Below are 16,663 nucleotides of genomic sequence, written 5' to 3'. Positions count from 1 at the left end.
GGCCAGAAGAATTGCTCAAGAACCTTCCTCAGGGTCTTGTGGTGCCCAAGGTGCCCGGCCCAAGCATGCTCATGGGCCGTGCGGAGGACTTCCGCCCGATAGGCTGCTGGCACAAGTAGTTGGCGGACCTCCCCCTGGCCATTTGGGGCACGAGCTATGCGAACCCAGACCCCTCCTTGCTTCTCGATGCGAGGGAGCCGTTGGGACCTCCGTTCATCCCGCACTTGCTCCTCCTCACGAGCGGCTGTCTCTCGCAAGCGCTGCAAGGACTCATCTGCCCCTTGGGCATCACGGAATGGGCGGTCTGCCAGGGTTCCAGCTGGGCCTCCAGTCCGTGGTTCTGCCCCTGGCCTGGTGGAGGGACCCTCTCCCGGGTCATTGGCCTCCTCCACTTGCAGAGCGGTGGCAACTTGTGGGTCTGTCACTTCCCCTGCCGCCTTCAGCCGAGACCCAGCGGTCCCTGAGGTGTCTCTTCCCAATTTCTTCGTTGCCTGCTGGAGGAGCCTGAAGAACCCTGGGGCATCTCTTCCCAGCAGTATTGGTACGGGTAGGTGAGCTAACTGGGCAACTTCCATTTGGTGGCGGACCCCTAGGTACTCTATCGTGATTAGGGCCGTAGGGTACGGCTGGGTGCGGCCCATCACATCCGTCACCGGGATCCAGCGGTACACTGGGGTGGCAGCTGGGAGGAGCTGGGGCCGAATTGCTGAGACTGCACTCCCAGAGTTCAACAGGGCTTGTAGGATCAGCCGGCCTATCTTCACGGTGGCGCATAGACTCTGCACCTGCTTGCCAGGCGGTGGGTTATTTTCCCAAACGAGGGCGCAAACCCTTGGCAAGGCCTCAGTGAGCACGCCGGCTTGCCTCTGCAGCTCCGCTGTCTGTGCTAGTTCTACTGGAGCGGCTGGGTAGGCTGCCTCCAGCTTTCCCCACATCCTATCCTGGCATTCCTCCAGCCACGGTCCAAGCTCCGCTGGGGTGGCGGCCTTGGGAGGCTGCCCCTTGACTGGTGCCTGCGTTGGAACGTCTCTCCCCGTACGGGCCACCAACTTGTCAGGGCTTGCCACCGCTGCCGCTGGGCGTGGCACTGGGCGGTCTGCTCCTGACGTCACAGGGGGGCCAGGGATTCTGCAGGACCCTGCTCTGTGGAAGGAGGGGCGGTATACCTCACCCAGACTCCCTCTCAGTCCACTCGCTGGCCTGCTCAACCTGGCCTGCTTACCCTCTGCGTCCTCCTTCATCTCCTCCTTCCAGAACTCTCCTCCAAACCTCCACCCTTGCATCTTACTGCTCTCACTCCACATCATCACTCCTCACTCACACCCACCACCACAGGGCTCTTCCCAGCCAGCTTTTATAGGGCTTCCTTCTACTGCCCCACCCCTCTTCCAGCCTGGCCTTGGGCTGCACCAAGCAGTTGCAGCTGGGGTAGCTGATCTGGCCCCACTGACCAGCACCAGCTGTGCCTTGTTCTCTGGCTGCCCAGCCTCCCTGCCTTGGCTGATTGCTGAAGGCATGTCCAGCTGCAGTCCCCTGGCTAGCAGCCCAGCCTCCCTGGCAGAGCTGATGGCTGAAGGTGGGTCCAGCTGAGGCTCCTTGGCTGGTTGCCCAGGGCTTCCTGCAGAGTGCCTCCAATAGCCCCACCTGGAGTGGCTTGGCTTTTGGCAACTCCTGGGCCAGGCTACTATTTTCTAGCTGGGGCATGGCTTTGGGTTGTTGGGGCTGCTGCTGCTTCTCCTCCTCAGGTAAGGTCTTTGGGTGGGTGACTGCTGGGCTCCCAATCCCTCTGCCCTTGCCCCCTTCCGCCTTGCCTAGCCCCCTTTCCCTCCCTAGGGGAGTGGGACTCGCTGGCCTCTCTCTGTCTCCCCCTGCCTCCTGAGGCCCTGGGCTTTTGCCCCTTGCCCCTGGCACCGGCAGGTTCTGGCTCCATTTGCCTGTGGGAGGGGTTGACCTGCTGTCCCCCAGCTGCTCCCTCTGCCTGCCAGTCAGACCGGTTGACCTGCTGTCAGCTGGCTGACCAGTTGACCTGCTGTCTGCTGGCTGCCCCCTCTGTTTGCCCGTCAGCCCAGCTGACCTGCTGTTCCCTCCTTCCAAGTCTGGGGGCTGGGACCCAGACCCCGGACAAAGTGATTTACCACTGCCTTCTTCTGCAGTGTAATACTAATCAGGGTTAGCTGAAGTGACACCGCTGTTGTTTGTGAAAGATCCTCCACCAATGTCACCTTGCACTACTGCTGTTGCCCAGTAGCTAACCTTCAAGAATTCCTTCTCTCCCATCACCATTGGAACATTCAGTTCTCTTCTACTGATGTGACCAGCATCAGAGGGTGAATGCATCTTAGTTTGGTGTCTCAGCTTGAGTGACTCTTTCAGGAGTTTAGACTCTTGACCAAGCCTTTGCTCCTGACGGTGTTGTTCTCAGCTTCACTGACACACTCAAATCCCCTCACCGTGTTAAGGTGTATATTCATGAGGGATAGCATATGATAACTATAATTTCCAGTCATAGTCAGTCTGAAAAACTATGTTCATTCCTCCCCATGTATTCAACATAGCTCATGTAACGATTTGAATAATGGCTACAGATTCCTCTGTACTACTTTTAACAAAGAAACCAGAATTCTGAAATTGAGGTTACAAGTATAATTTATAATTAATACTTAATTAAAGCCACCTTTTTACAGAAGTAGATATGTGATATACATTTTTATGTACATTTTGTGTGGTATAACCTGTCTTATTGTAGTAGCCCAGGCAAGCAGGAAGATATTTTTATGGCAGAACCAAATGTATTTCTTTTGATATTTCACTGCCAGTGTATGCTGTCCTTTCTCTTCACAGGTAAATGGTGTTCAGCTGTATGGGAAATCCCGCCGTGAAGCAGTTTCTTTTCTTAGAGAAGTGCCACCTCCGTTTACTTTGGTTTGTTGTCGACGCCTGTTTGATGATGGCACAGAGTCCTTTGTGGATGAACCTGCTGCCATTACTACTTGCTCACCAGAACCTACGGTAAAGCAATCAAAAGTACTAAAAAGACATTTTTGCAGTTCTTAAATTTCAGATTCTTAAAAAGTAAAATTCTTAATGTAACTGTGTTGCAGAATGCATTCTCTCTACTTCTGTTTGAGGTATCTGTCCTATATATATGTATGCTTGAGCTTCTAAATACCTTTGCTTCTATGATCACGTTTTATTTTTATTTATATATGCCTTGTGTAAAAGTGAGTATTCTTACTGCTGCTGCTATTTATTTAGATAATTTATATACTGCCTCTCCAGCTTCCGAGTAAAAACAAAACCATAAAATCATTAAAAAAGCTAATACATTATCAATATTATAAATGAGCCAGGGGCATAAAAACAGTATGAAACAAATATTGAGCACCCTCAAAATCCATTTAAAGTCCTAAGACTAGAGGTAGGCCATAAAACAGCTAAAAATCATAAGGCTTCTTAGTTTAAAGCCTAGATAAAAATAAATGTTATAGCTTGGTTATTAAAAGACAGTACAGTAGGTGCCCGATGAGCAGCAAGGGTGAGAGCATTTCAAAGGTAAAGTGCTTTTAGAAGTATAATGTTTTCATTTTCATGTATCCTTCTACTCCCCCTTTCCATTAGCACATTTGGTGATGTTGAGCTAAACTTTTTCACTGTATCTTTAACTTTTAAATGTTCTGGCATCGCTTCTCTACATGTACTATAAGAAGAATCCTGCTGTATCTGACCAGCGGTCCATCTAGTCCAACATCTTGTTTTACACAGTGGCCAACCAGTTGCTGTGGAGGGACAACTTGCTCTGCTGTTGCCTCCTAGCATTCAGTTTCAAATGTTTACTGCCTCTGAATATAGAAGTCTCCTTTACCCACCATGGCTAGTGGCCATTGATGGTCCTATATTACATAAACCTGCCTAACCTCCTTTTAAAACCATCTTAGCTTGTGGCCATTACTACCTTCACTGGCAAGGAATTCCACAATTTATTTACTTGTTGAGTAAACAAGTATTTCCTTTTGTCCATCCTGTACCTATTTCCCATCAACTTCATTGGGTGCCGCCGGAATTCTAGTATTATGAGAGAGAGCTCCTTCTTATCACCTTTTTCATCCCATCCATAATTTTATGTCCCCCACCCCCCGCCATCTTTTTTAAAAACTAAAAAGTCCTAGACTCTTCAGTATTCCTTAATAAGAAAATTGCTCAAACTCCTTGATCATCTTGGTTGCCCTCATCTGTTTTTTTTCTGGCTCTGCAATGTTTTTGAGGTACAGTGACCAGAACTGTACACAGTATTCCAAATAAGGCTGCACTATAGATCTATTCATGGGCATTATAATATTTGCCATTTTATTCTCAGTCCCTTTCCTAATAATCCATAGAATGGAATTTTCCTTTTTCACCACTGCTGCACATTGAATGGACATTTTCAATGAGCTATCAACTATAACACCAAGAGGTCTCTTTGTCTCATACAGTTCAAAACCTGTCAGCATATTAGGACATTTTGTTCCAATATGCATCACTTCTCACCAAAATTGCACTAAATTTACCCTGTTGTTGCCCACTCAACCAATTTAGATAGATCTTCCTGTAGCTCTTCACAATCCACTTCGGTTTTCACCATCCTGAATAATTTAGCATCATTTGCAGACTTGGCCAATATACTGTTTGCCCCCAATTCCAAGTCTTTAATGAATAAATGAAATAGCACGTCTTAGTACTGATACTTGTGGGAACCCTTCTACTCAATTCCCTCCATTATGAGAACTGTACTTACAGATAATATATGTGGAAGATGGACGCGATCTAAATGGGTCATATTATATATCCCTGTCAAGTAGTGATAACTATAGTAATTAATTGTAGTGGAACAATGTGGGGTTCCAAAATTCCAGAAATTATTTAGGACTTCAGAGCAAATCATATTCTAGGTACTGGAACACAGAAGGGCTTGCATTTGACTAAGGTTCCTCAACCTTTTTGAGGTCTGGAATTTTGAGGTGGGGTGGTGGATGTCACTACAAAATGGCTGCCACAGGCAGAGGATCCAAACACACATGGAAAGGGGGTGAGAAATATAAGTGTGCACACTCATGGAAGAAGCTCAAAGAGAGAAAGGGGTGCTCTGCTGCTGTGGTGCTACCTACCCCCCACTGCCTCACAGCTGATCCAGAAATTCTGTTTACAAGATCTGAGATCCTTCTCCAGAGAGTGGTGTGGAGGATCCAAGTGAAAAACCCCTTTATTTGTTTGAAGGCAACCAGTTATTGGTTCAGCCTTCACAATGGCCCTGTCTACTTTCCTGAAGCACAGAGTTGGGTACCTGGCAAAATGCATGTGGGCCTCATGGCATCCACTGGCATCACATTGGAGAACCTGCATTAGTCAAATAAGACAGGTACAGCAAAGGAATCGTGGGAAGAGGGGAGAGGAGAGAATAGACTTTCAGGTGAAGTGAGACTAGAGTGGGTCATGAAGGAGAATCAAAGAGTTTATGCAGGGGTCATTTCCTAGAAAAAGAACTGCAGGAACTCATTAGCATAACTCATTAGCTTATCTCATTAGCATATGCCACACACCCCTGACATCACCAGAAGTGTGTCAGAAGGCATCATCCATCCCTCGGGCCCCTTTCCCCAAAAATCTCCTGGTATTTCCTTAAAGCAGAATGAACTCAAAGCAGCTTACCCTCCTCTGGAGAGCCAGCCCTGCTTGCACCCACGCATGCACGCACTCACTCACTTACTCTATCTCACAAGTCACAAATGAAAATAAAGCAACAGAATGAATTCAAAGCAGCTTACCCTCCTTTGGAGTCCAGCCCCACCCGGCTTGCGCTCGCTCGCTCTCTCACAAGTCACAAATGAAAATAAAGCAGCAGAGCAGAATGAATTCAGAGCAGCTTATGTTCCCTTGGAGCCCAGCCCCACTCGGCTTGCGCTCATTCACTCAGGAATCACATGGGTGGGGCAAAATCCACATGACCTCTTTTCAGATCTACTGGAACGCCATTCTGGCGTGTTCCACCTCCAAATGAGGCATAAAGCATAAATGAGGCATAAAGCAAATGAGGCATTAAGCATAAAGATGTTGTAAGAAAATTAAGTAGTATAGATTTGAATCCCATAAGACTATTCTCATGTAGTCTTACTGAAAGTCTACGTGGTCATGTGGACTTGTGATTTATCTGCATTTAAATCTTTTTTACACCAGTTTAAATTCTCATGGAATACCTTCATAAGGATCCCTGCCAATCAAACTTCTATGCGAGGCAGTGGTCAATAATATTTACAAACCCAAGAACCACCAAACTGCAAATATCTGACATTAGCTTCATGAGCAAAGAAAAGCAAGAGCCATGGTGCATGTGGATGTCCTTCCAAAAGACAAGAACAAATGCAGCTCTAGAGAGCTTGCAACCCAACAGGTGGGCCTCCAGAACTTGAATTGAACACCACAGTATAAGGGATTCAATTTTTTTAGAAAATGTATATTACATTTTTCCATCAATGAATGCACAAAGTGGCTTACAATAAAAACACAAAATACAACAATAATTAAAACTATCAAATGAATCACAATAAAAGTATAGGATTGACTCGAAAGGTACCTTCTGCCAGCACTGAAGTAGTTATACTGGCATAACCGCATTTCTGGTTCTAGAGGAGGAGAGAGTGACTTTGCAGATCCCTACTTTGTGCCCCTAAGTGTTCCTTGACCCTCCCACCCCAGCAGAATTTTGGGACCTTCAATCAGTTGTTGCAGGAGGGAGAAATCCCACTCTGCCAACTTCATTCTGCTAGCAGTGCTTTGGGTCCAACCTACTATCCAATTTAAAATCTCAGGCAGAAAACAAAATGCCTTTGGACACTGTCAGAGTCCTTCAAGGATAGATGCATCTTCAAATTTTCCTTTAAAATCTTGTGGATGAAGGCAAAATGCACTTTCTGGAGGAGGGGGTTAGATTATCCTTTCCATCTGAACCTCTTGAAAGAGCAGGTTACCACATGAGGGCCTCCTTGGATGATCTCACAACCTAAGTGAATTAATACGAGCAAGGACACTACTTCAGATATTTTGGACCCAAACCATTTAGGGCTTTAAATGTTATAACCGGTACCTCTGGGAACAAGTGAATACAAAGTTGGTTCAATATATGCTAATTATGATGACTCCCTGTTAAAACTCACTGCCACATTTTGTACCAGTTGATGTTTGTGGAGTGTCTTCTAAGATACTTCCGCATTGAGCATGTTAATATATTTTAATCTGGATGTTAACATCCCTTGTGTGACAGTGGCCATCTCACCTTTATCCAGAAATGTTTGCAGCTAGTGCAATAACAACTGGATCCTAGTTGTTTATGCCATGTGTTTATCAAGGAATGTGGAGGAGTTCAGAGCAACCCCATATTGTGAATTTGATCTTGCAAGAATGGGAAAGTAATCTGACAACTCTCACAAAATTATAACCAGGAACCCAAAGTACACCCATGCAAGGATTTTTCAAACCTTTGGGCAGTCAACCCATCTCCAAGGCCCTCCAGAGTCAGAGCCCTCCATAGTAGCACTTTTAATGTGAAGGGCTTGGTGCTAGAAGGGAAAACCAGGAATTTGTGCATGCGCGGAAGCATTTGCACATATGCAGAAGTTTTAAAATGGCTTGTATGTACTGATAATGGCCATCTTTTTTTGAAAGAGAGAAATGTTTTCGTTAAATCTGGGCAAACTTTTACGTTCTATTTTATGAAGTGCTGTGGGGTTTTTTTTGGACTTCAGTACAAACAGTACTTTAGAAAATGTATCTTCTGTGAGAGATATTTTATGTTTGTGACTTCACTACTTTTACTGTAATTGGAAACTCCTGGTAGCTTATCTAGGCAGGTAGTTAGAAACATCATTGTATTAATGATACAAGGCATGTAAGTCAATCAGTTGACATGCTTATGGTGTACATCCCATTCATCATTCTTCAGTTTAATAAGGGAGCAAGTGCTTTGAATTATACCTCAGCTTCCCTATTAGCTGATTGCTTCCATTTTATGAACAAAAGATTTGATGCAAACTGGAACATTACAGTTTTAGCTGTTAAAATTTCTAAAGGTCCCAGATCTTGGCCTTTAGTGCTTCCATAGTAAAGTAAATATTTGCTCCTGGGATTCCTTATTTTGTGATGATGTATCCTTGATATATTGCCTTCCTACTTACTGTACTTTAACAATAGCAAAATACACAGTAACTAAAGCTGGGGTGCAAAGAAATGTGAACATTAATGATCACACATTTTTTTAAAAGAAGGTTTATAGTGATGAAGGGCATTTCTTTGTCTCATAATCTCTGAATCTATAGCGTGAGGAAATGTTGCCAGTTTCTCTCCTCCTCTGCCTCAAAACACATCAAGAATGTAGATCTTGCCTTTGTATTACCATAGGGAAAACAGGGGAACAAATCGCAAAACAATTAACAAAATGCAAGTAAGTTTGTATTATGGAATACGCTTCATATTATTTGTATTATGCAAAGGACAGTACCAGGCTGTTACATGAGAGAAGACAGATCATTGATCATAGTCTGATACAATTTCATGAGGCAACTCATTGTAGGAAATTACGGTACAGTTTTGGGACTCTGAATGCTTTACAGCAGGGGTTCCCAGGTTTTTTTCAGACTGCAGGTATCTTTGGAATTCTGACACGTGGTGGTTGCAATCACAAAATGGCTGCCATAGGAGACAGGGCCTGTCATAAAATGCTAGGGAATAAAGTTATGCATGATTATGAAAGTAGGCCTTCAGCATTTCAAGCAGAAACTCTGTTTAATGGGATGCCTTTTAAAGTTAACATATTTCTAAGGCCTGTTCATGTAGCCATTATCATGATAATCCTTGCAGGGTGAATTCAAATGTCTCACTAAACTATGACGTTTGAAACAAGTTGGTTAGTCTGTCAAGAGGTAAGCAATAAATCCTGATTTGTGCTCTGATTTGTCTGCTTCTTGCAGTATGTCCCACCAGCAGGGTATGGTTGCCAACTCCATGTTCAGAAATTCCTGGAAATTTGGGGGTGGGCCTGGGAAGGGCAAGGTTCTTGGAGGAGAGGGTCTTCAGTGGAAAATAATGCTTTAGAGTCCACCCTCCAAAGCAGTCATTTTCTCTAGGAGAACTGATCTGTGTAATCTGGAGATAAATTGTAATTCTGGGAGATTTCCATTTCAGGCCCTTCTGGGAGGCTGGTAATCCTATGCAAGAACAATATATATAAATAAAGTGCTACTCAACAAATTGTAGTTCGTAAATTTAAATGTCACAACAAACTGCAATTGATATATACTTTGTTTAACAAACAAGATAAAAATCCTAGTTTTGAAATTCCAGTTCGGTGACCACCAGCAAACTGTTTTGTTCGAATACATTTCAATGGGACATGATCAAACCACCATTTATTGCAGTGTCTGAATGTAACCACAACTGAGATATCCCTATATTAAAGATGGTGTGGTGATTCTGAGAGTTTGGGCGATTCCATACGCCCCGGCATAGTGCTATACTCGCGCAACGAGGGCATCTTCCTGGCGCGATTTCTGATGTCATCGCGCCTCAATGCTGCTCTCAAGGTGCGATGACGTCAGCGTACCAGGAAGACACCCTCATTGCTCAAGTATAGTGCTATGTTGGGACGTGCGGAATCGCCCTTTGTTTGCTTACTAGAGATGGGCACAAAACAAACTACGGAACAAAATTCCGTACAGAATGGCCAGTTCATAGTCAAAGAACCACACGTTCCGTGGGACCGCATTTTTCTGAACCAAACGAACTTTTCTTACCGTTCCATTGCCGGTTCGGACACTTTTGGTGCCAAATACTCCCTCGCCCAGGCAATGGAGGCAGTCTTTAACTTGCCCCCAATCTGAGGCCTCCAGGCTTGATTGGCAGCTGTCCCCGCCAACTAGAGAGCTCCCACTCTGGCCTATCCAGCCAGGAAAAGGGGGGGGAGGGTTAGAATCTCCAAGGCAACTGAGGAGATGGGCCTTCAGCAGCCATGGTAACACCAATCTCTTCCTTCCAAAACCATGTTAGGCAGGTTTTTCTGCCAACCAGAGTGCTCCTGTGTCGTTCAATCTCTTGGCTTTTCCCATAAATAGGGGAAGCCGTGTGATTCCTGGTTTCAGTTTCTCTAGAGTGGGAGAGGAAGGAGATCTTGGTGGCTGGCTGTGGTGTTGGGATTGGGATTGGAACTTGTTTCTTTGGCCTGCATTTCTGGCTCCTGGAAAAGGGGCTGAAAAGCCTCTTTTCTTTTCTCTTGCTTTCTTGTTTTTCTTACTGACTGGGGCCTGGGGAGGTGTTTGGTAAAAGGGTGCTTTTTTCCTTTCTCACCCCCCATCCTAGTCTCCCCCCCACCCCAAACCTCGAACCGGTTCGGAAATTGGGTGAGTTTGTTAAGTTTGTGTACCGTGGAAATTAACGGAACCACGAACCGAGTGGTTCAGTTTTTTTTCATTCCGTGCCCATCTCTAATACTTACTGATTTCTTGTCAAAGTTAAGAATTAAACCAAGGGTCTTCCAGCATCAAATATACTCTTAGTCACTACTTGTTGCCATCTTTTTGAAATTTCTTATTGTAATGCAACTTTACCCTGACTTGGATAGCCCAGGCAAGCCCGATCTCATCCGATCTTGGAAGCTAAGCAGGGTTGGTTAGTAATTAGATGGATGACCTCCAATAAAGACCAGGGTTACAGAGGCAAGCAATGGCAAACCACCTCTATTAATCTCTTCCCTTGAAAACCCCACCAGGGGTTGCCATAAATCAGCTATGACTTAACGGCACTCTCTATCACCACCAAAGTGACTTTAGACTTTATCTACTTTTATGCCATTGTAGTACACAACTGGTACTTTGAATGTCCCTTTAGCTAATCATAATAAGAGACAGATGCAGAGTCCTGTGGATGAAGCAATCTATAACCATTTATTAAACGATGGAGGAACGGTGGTTACACAAAGAGTAAAAGGTCCCCTTGTGCCCAACGCTCATCAAAGCTACAATAGCAGTACAAAGCAATTAATACCTTCTGGTTAATTATAATATTTGTTATTTTATTGGCTCATAAAACACAGTGGCCCCCATCGGCTCAAGTGGGTGACCACCTTTCATGATACAAGTGTCTAAGGGTATTCTGATTGGAAGAAACAACTTAGGTCAACAGTATTACAAGATCGCTGTTTCTTTATCTTATCTGTTCTTGGTTTTATCTCTGGAAGGAACATCGTCCTTCCTTTCTCACCCGTCTCTTTCATAGACTTCTCATTCATGCCCATTCCTTTGGTCTATGTAACATTTAGTGAAGGCGCCCCGATGTCGCTTCTGGTAACCTTGTGGGCTTTAAGCGGAGAATATTTCTCTGAGTTCCGTGGGAGAGAAGCGCTCCCCTTCCCTTGGAATGTGCTTATAGTTACATTCAGTACCCCTTCTCTGCTTTGTGGTTTCCTCTCTCAGCCCTGAGAGGTTTTTTGCTAATCTAGCTAGCTTTCATTGCAACATTTTGCATGGACAGTTTCACAAAGGGGTTTCTGTATCACGTAAGAAACAGGTGTCAGGAAACAAGAAGGTGCTTATTAAATTTGTTAAGCGCAATCTACCTGGTAGCAAGCTTCACAGTACTTTTGATCTTCTCACTGTGATTAACATGTATAACATACATTCTGCTTTGGTCTTTTGTTTCAAGTCTCATTTTCTTGCAAGTTGCGTTACAAATACTACATTGGCTCCTGAGAATAGTAAAAGTGCATAACAGTGATGGAAGGCACATAAGGCTACATAGAATCTCTTTCATTAAATCCATTTCCCACACCATAAATGAAACCATTTGAAAACTGAGAGGTTAGTAACACTATTTTAGACTATAAATGAACAAATATATAGTTTAATGATATCATTATTTAAATTCCAGCTTAGACGACCCCTCCACCTTGCATATTTTGGATGACTCAGTAAAAATAATCTCTTATTTCTCAGATGAAGCCTAAAGATTTTGGCACAGAGGAGGAAGAAGAGGAGGATGCAGAGCTTGCAGTATGGTCTTCTGAAATCAAAGTTATTGATCTTGTGAAAGACACTAAAATGGGCTTAGGCTTCAGCATATTGGACTATCAGGTATGCTGTGTACATTTATTATGATCAAATATAATTGATCCCAATTTTATTTGTATTGGTTGTTGTGGGTTTTCTGGGCTGTATTGCCGTGGTCTTGGCATTGTAGTTCCTGACGTTTCGCCAGCAGCTGTGGCTGGCATCTTCAGAGGAGTAGCACCAAAAGACAGAGATCTCTCAGTGTCACAGTGTGGAAAAGATGTTGGCAGGTCATTTGTATCTACTCAGGAGGGGTGGGGTTGAGCTGAGTCATCCTGTAAGAGTTTCCCAGGGTGTGGAATGCTAATGGCGGGAGGCTTCACCCTATCCTGAGGAGGTTCTTTTGCATATGGATTGGGGCTTGATGTGCTAATCTTTTCTGCAGGGCTATTGTCGAGTATAGAGTGTTTTGTTAGCCTGGTGTTTTTTAGAACTGGAAACCATGCTCTGTTCATGGGGAGGAAACATTCCAACAGACCCGGAGATTGGAAACACTTCGGAACAAGAAAGCACATCTACTCTGTTCTTTAATCTTTCTCCTACGCTGCAGGGACACAAGAACCATTCCATCTTCTCTCACAACAAAAAGAATATTCAAAACCACACAGGCGAACTGCATTTATGACCGTCTAGAACAGGCCCTCTTACGTGAGAGAACCCACATTACCCGCAGAGAACTTGCTGCCACAGACAAGGAGCTATTTTGCTTGCATATCAACACCAGCCATAAAATGAGAAGTCAGGATTGGGACAAGGTCGATAATCTCACCTACAGGAAGATGGAACAAGTTTTTACCAACCACACATCCAGACAGAAGCAGAAGTTTAACAAACTACAGGAAAAAAGACAGACAAGCCCAATGCTCGACAATGCACACATTGTCATCAATCTGACAGACCGTCAACTCTCAGCAGAAGAAACCTCCATCTTGGCAAAGGGAGGAAACTTTGCAGTCACCCCCACCAGAATTCCTGTGGAAGACATCATTGCAAATGTAGAAGCTGCCATTCATCATCTACCTGAAGAGGAAGCTGAGGAAATAAGAGGAGAGACAGCCAGGATTCTACGAAAATATATACATTAATAAATATACAATAAATACAATAAAATAAAAATATCTGATATCTCTGTCTCAACATGCAATAAATACAATAAAAGTCAAAAATCGTATCCTGGTTGTTATGAAAAAGATTTTTGAAAATGATTTTTTGAAAGTCAATGTCCATAGGCTATATATGGTGAAGATATAGCAGCATACAAAATTTCCATATATAGAGTTCCGATGTGAGTGCTGGGAAGCTCCAGTCCAAACTGAAAATTATTCCAAAGGTGCCGACGGGATTATGCGTGCATATTTATACAATTCCCGTTTCGTATATAACATACTTCTTCATGGGCACAATTAAATATGGACTGTGAACAAGAGTAAAACATAATCAATTACCAATTTGACATACATATGTGCTGATCAAGAATTCCTCAGTACATCCCTACACGCACAGAAAACTATGCAAGACAGAAGCACAGCCACCTAGACTATATGGACTCCCTAAAATACATAAGGATTCAGTCCCACTCCGACCCATTGTGAGTGCCATTGGTTCACCGACATATGAATTAGCTAGACATCTGGCCTATCTACTGCAGGACCACTTCGGGAAAAACCTCGTCTTACATCAAAGATTCAGCAGATTTCATCAACAAAATCAGTTCTCTGAAACTCAATCCACAAGACATACTTGTCAGTTTTGATGTTGTATCCCTGTTTACCAAGGTTCCAGTAAAAGACACTATTGCACTTATTAATCAGATTTTCCCAGAGGATGTAACAGCCTTATTCCATCATTGTCTGACAACCAGTTACTTCCAGTGGGATAACGAATTCTATGAACAGATGGATGGGGTGGCCACGGGGAGCCCTCTCAGCCCAGTTATAGCAAACTTCTACATGGAACATTTTGAAAAAACAGCTCTAGAATCAGCACCCCACAAACCTAGTGTATGGTTCCAGTTTGTGGATGATACATTTATCATTTGGAGCCATGGGGAGGAAGAATTGATGGGGATTTTGAATCATCTCAACAACATCCACCTGAACATACAATTCACAATGGAGAAAGAAATCAAGGGAAAACTCCCATTTCTGGATACCTTGGTCATCCGCAAAGCAAACTTTCAGTTAGGTCACAAGGTCTACAGGAAACCAACTCACACTGATCGGTACTTACACAAAAACTCCAATCACCACCCCCGACAGAAAAGAGGCATAATGAAAACATTAGTGGATCGTGCAAGACGGATATGTGAGCTGCACTTTCTCAATGAGGAAATTAATCATCTAAACCACGCACTTCAGGCAAATGGCTACTCCAGAAATGAAATCCGAAGAGCAATCAAACCCAGGATGAATCAAACAACCAAGGAAAAACAGTCTCCTACAGGAAAAGTGTTTTTGCCATATATCAAAGGAATTACTGATCAGATGGGAAAGCTTATGAAAAAGCATAACCTTCAAGCAGTATTCAGACCCACCCGAAAAATACAACAGATGCTACGATCAGCAAAAGACAGTAGAGACCCCCTCACCTCTGCAGGAGTATACCGTATACCCTGCAGCTGTGGACAAGTTTACATCGGGACCACAAAGCGTAGCATCCAGACAAGAATAAAAGAACATGAAAGACACTGCAGACTTGGACAACCTGAAAAATCAGCAGTGGCTGCACATAGCCTAACTCAAACAGGGCACAGTATCTTATTCCAGGACACCAAAAGACTGGACAACACTTCCAACTACTTTGTCAGACTGCACAGGGAAGCCATTGAAATTCACAAGCATAAGCAAAACTTCAACAGGAAAGAAGAAACCTTAAGAATGAACAGAGCATGGTTTCCAGTTCTGAAAAACACCAGGCTAACAAAACACTCTATACTCGACAATAGCCCTGCAGAGAAGACTAGCACATCAAGCCCCAATCCATATGCAAAAGAACCTCCTCAGGATACAGTGAAGCCTCCCGCCATTAGCATTCCACACCCTGGGAAACTCTTACAGGATGACTCAGCTCAACTCCACCCCTCCTGAGTAGATACAAATGACCTGCCAACATCTTTTCCACACTGTGACACTGAGAGATCTCTGTCTTTTGGTGCTACACCTCTGAAGATGCCAGTCACAGCTGCTGGCGAAACGTCAGGAACTACAATGCCAAGACCACGGCAATACAGCCCGGAAAACCCACAACAACCATCGTTCTCCGGCCGTGAAAGCCTTCGACAATACATTTATTTGTATTATTTATTTATTTTATTTCAGATTTCTATTCCGCCCTCCCTGTGAGTGGGCTCAGGGCGGATAACAACATATTAAAAATACAATTAAAAAATTCATGTACATTAAAAACAACACATTATGTCTTAAAATAATAAATGTATTAATGTATTAGCAAGCAGTAGAACAGATCTAATTACCTTAATCTTTTGGCACAGCTTGTTGATATAGTGCCCATGTTCAGCTCATTTCCTCCCTGCCCCCTCACTTTAAAGGCTATTGGGTTTTAAAAGCCTTGAATTAAGCCCCAGTTTGCTATAATTAAGCCCCAGTTTGCTATAATGTCCAAATGCAACTGTACTCACGTACATTATAGACAAATAGTTGGAATGTGCTCATGTGACTTTGAGTGCTTCAGCATAGATCCTTAGAGAGCAGTTCTAAACTGGTCTACTCAATTCCCAAGGAAGTATTCTTAGGATTACATCTTTAGTCATTTTATAACAAGCTTTGTGCTGGGAGTCCCAAATTTTACAACATAGCTCCGAATATCCCTTCTAGAGAGCAATAATATGCAGATCTGCTTTTATATTCTTGTATGATCAGAATTAATGGAGGCCTTAATAACACAGTTTTTATTTACTTACAAATGCAAATGCATTACCATGGTTGGGATGCAGCTAAATTTAAATTATTTGAAATGGGCTACAAGCCATTTAATTTTAGATCTTCCATCACTTTAAGATATTGGTTTAGAAAGTACTGTGTGTCCTTGCTGATCTACTCAGCTTTTTATGGTGCGTAGATATTAATGAGATATATTCATTCACAGTAACTGTTTTGACAGGCCATTTGGGAAAAAAATCAAATTAATATACGTGACCAGAATAACAGCTTCTCCTGTCAGACCTAGATGACCAGTGGAAAACAATGTTACTGTCCTGGCTCCTGAGCCATAACCGTCCTACGCTTTTCTTATATCTGACAAGTGGGACAATTGGTAATTGCTTCTTTACTTCACCTGACTAAGCATTTCCTGTCCCCGTGACGATTTCTTGAGTATGCAAGGTGACTTGTCTTACAGATTTACCCTGTAGGATGCCCATTCTTAATTGTTTGAAATCTTTAAGTGGCCCAAAATATGTTCTGTGCCTGTTGATAGGTGCTGGTTGCTGGAAAATATATTACAAGTGGCAGACCCACAAGATTTGTGGGAGGGGCAACTCGTTTTCCTCTCCCTCACTACTTTCTCTTTCCTTTTCCTGA

At 43.6% G+C, this 16,663-nt stretch overlaps 1 protein-coding gene across 1 annotated transcript in view; it reads left to right on the top strand.

The window, feature by feature from the left end:
- The window catches only part of PATJ (PATJ crumbs cell polarity complex component), a 286,475-nt gene that overhangs the window by 64,543 nt on the left and 205,269 nt on the right, over positions 1-16,663 (top strand). Inside the window, exons 18-19 of the mRNA XM_054979641.1 lie at positions 2,842-3,009; positions 12,012-12,149. Coding sequence (XP_054835616.1) covers positions 2,842-3,009; positions 12,012-12,149 — 306 coding nt within the window. The remainder of the gene's footprint in view (positions 1-2,841; positions 3,010-12,011; positions 12,150-16,663) is intronic.

Source organism: Eublepharis macularius, chromosome 5 (assembly GCF_028583425.1).
Source record: "Eublepharis macularius isolate TG4126 chromosome 5, MPM_Emac_v1.0, whole genome shotgun sequence".
Lineage (NCBI taxonomy): Eukaryota > Metazoa > Chordata > Lepidosauria > Squamata > Eublepharidae > Eublepharis > Eublepharis macularius.
This window is presented reverse-complemented; position numbering and strand designations above follow the sequence as displayed.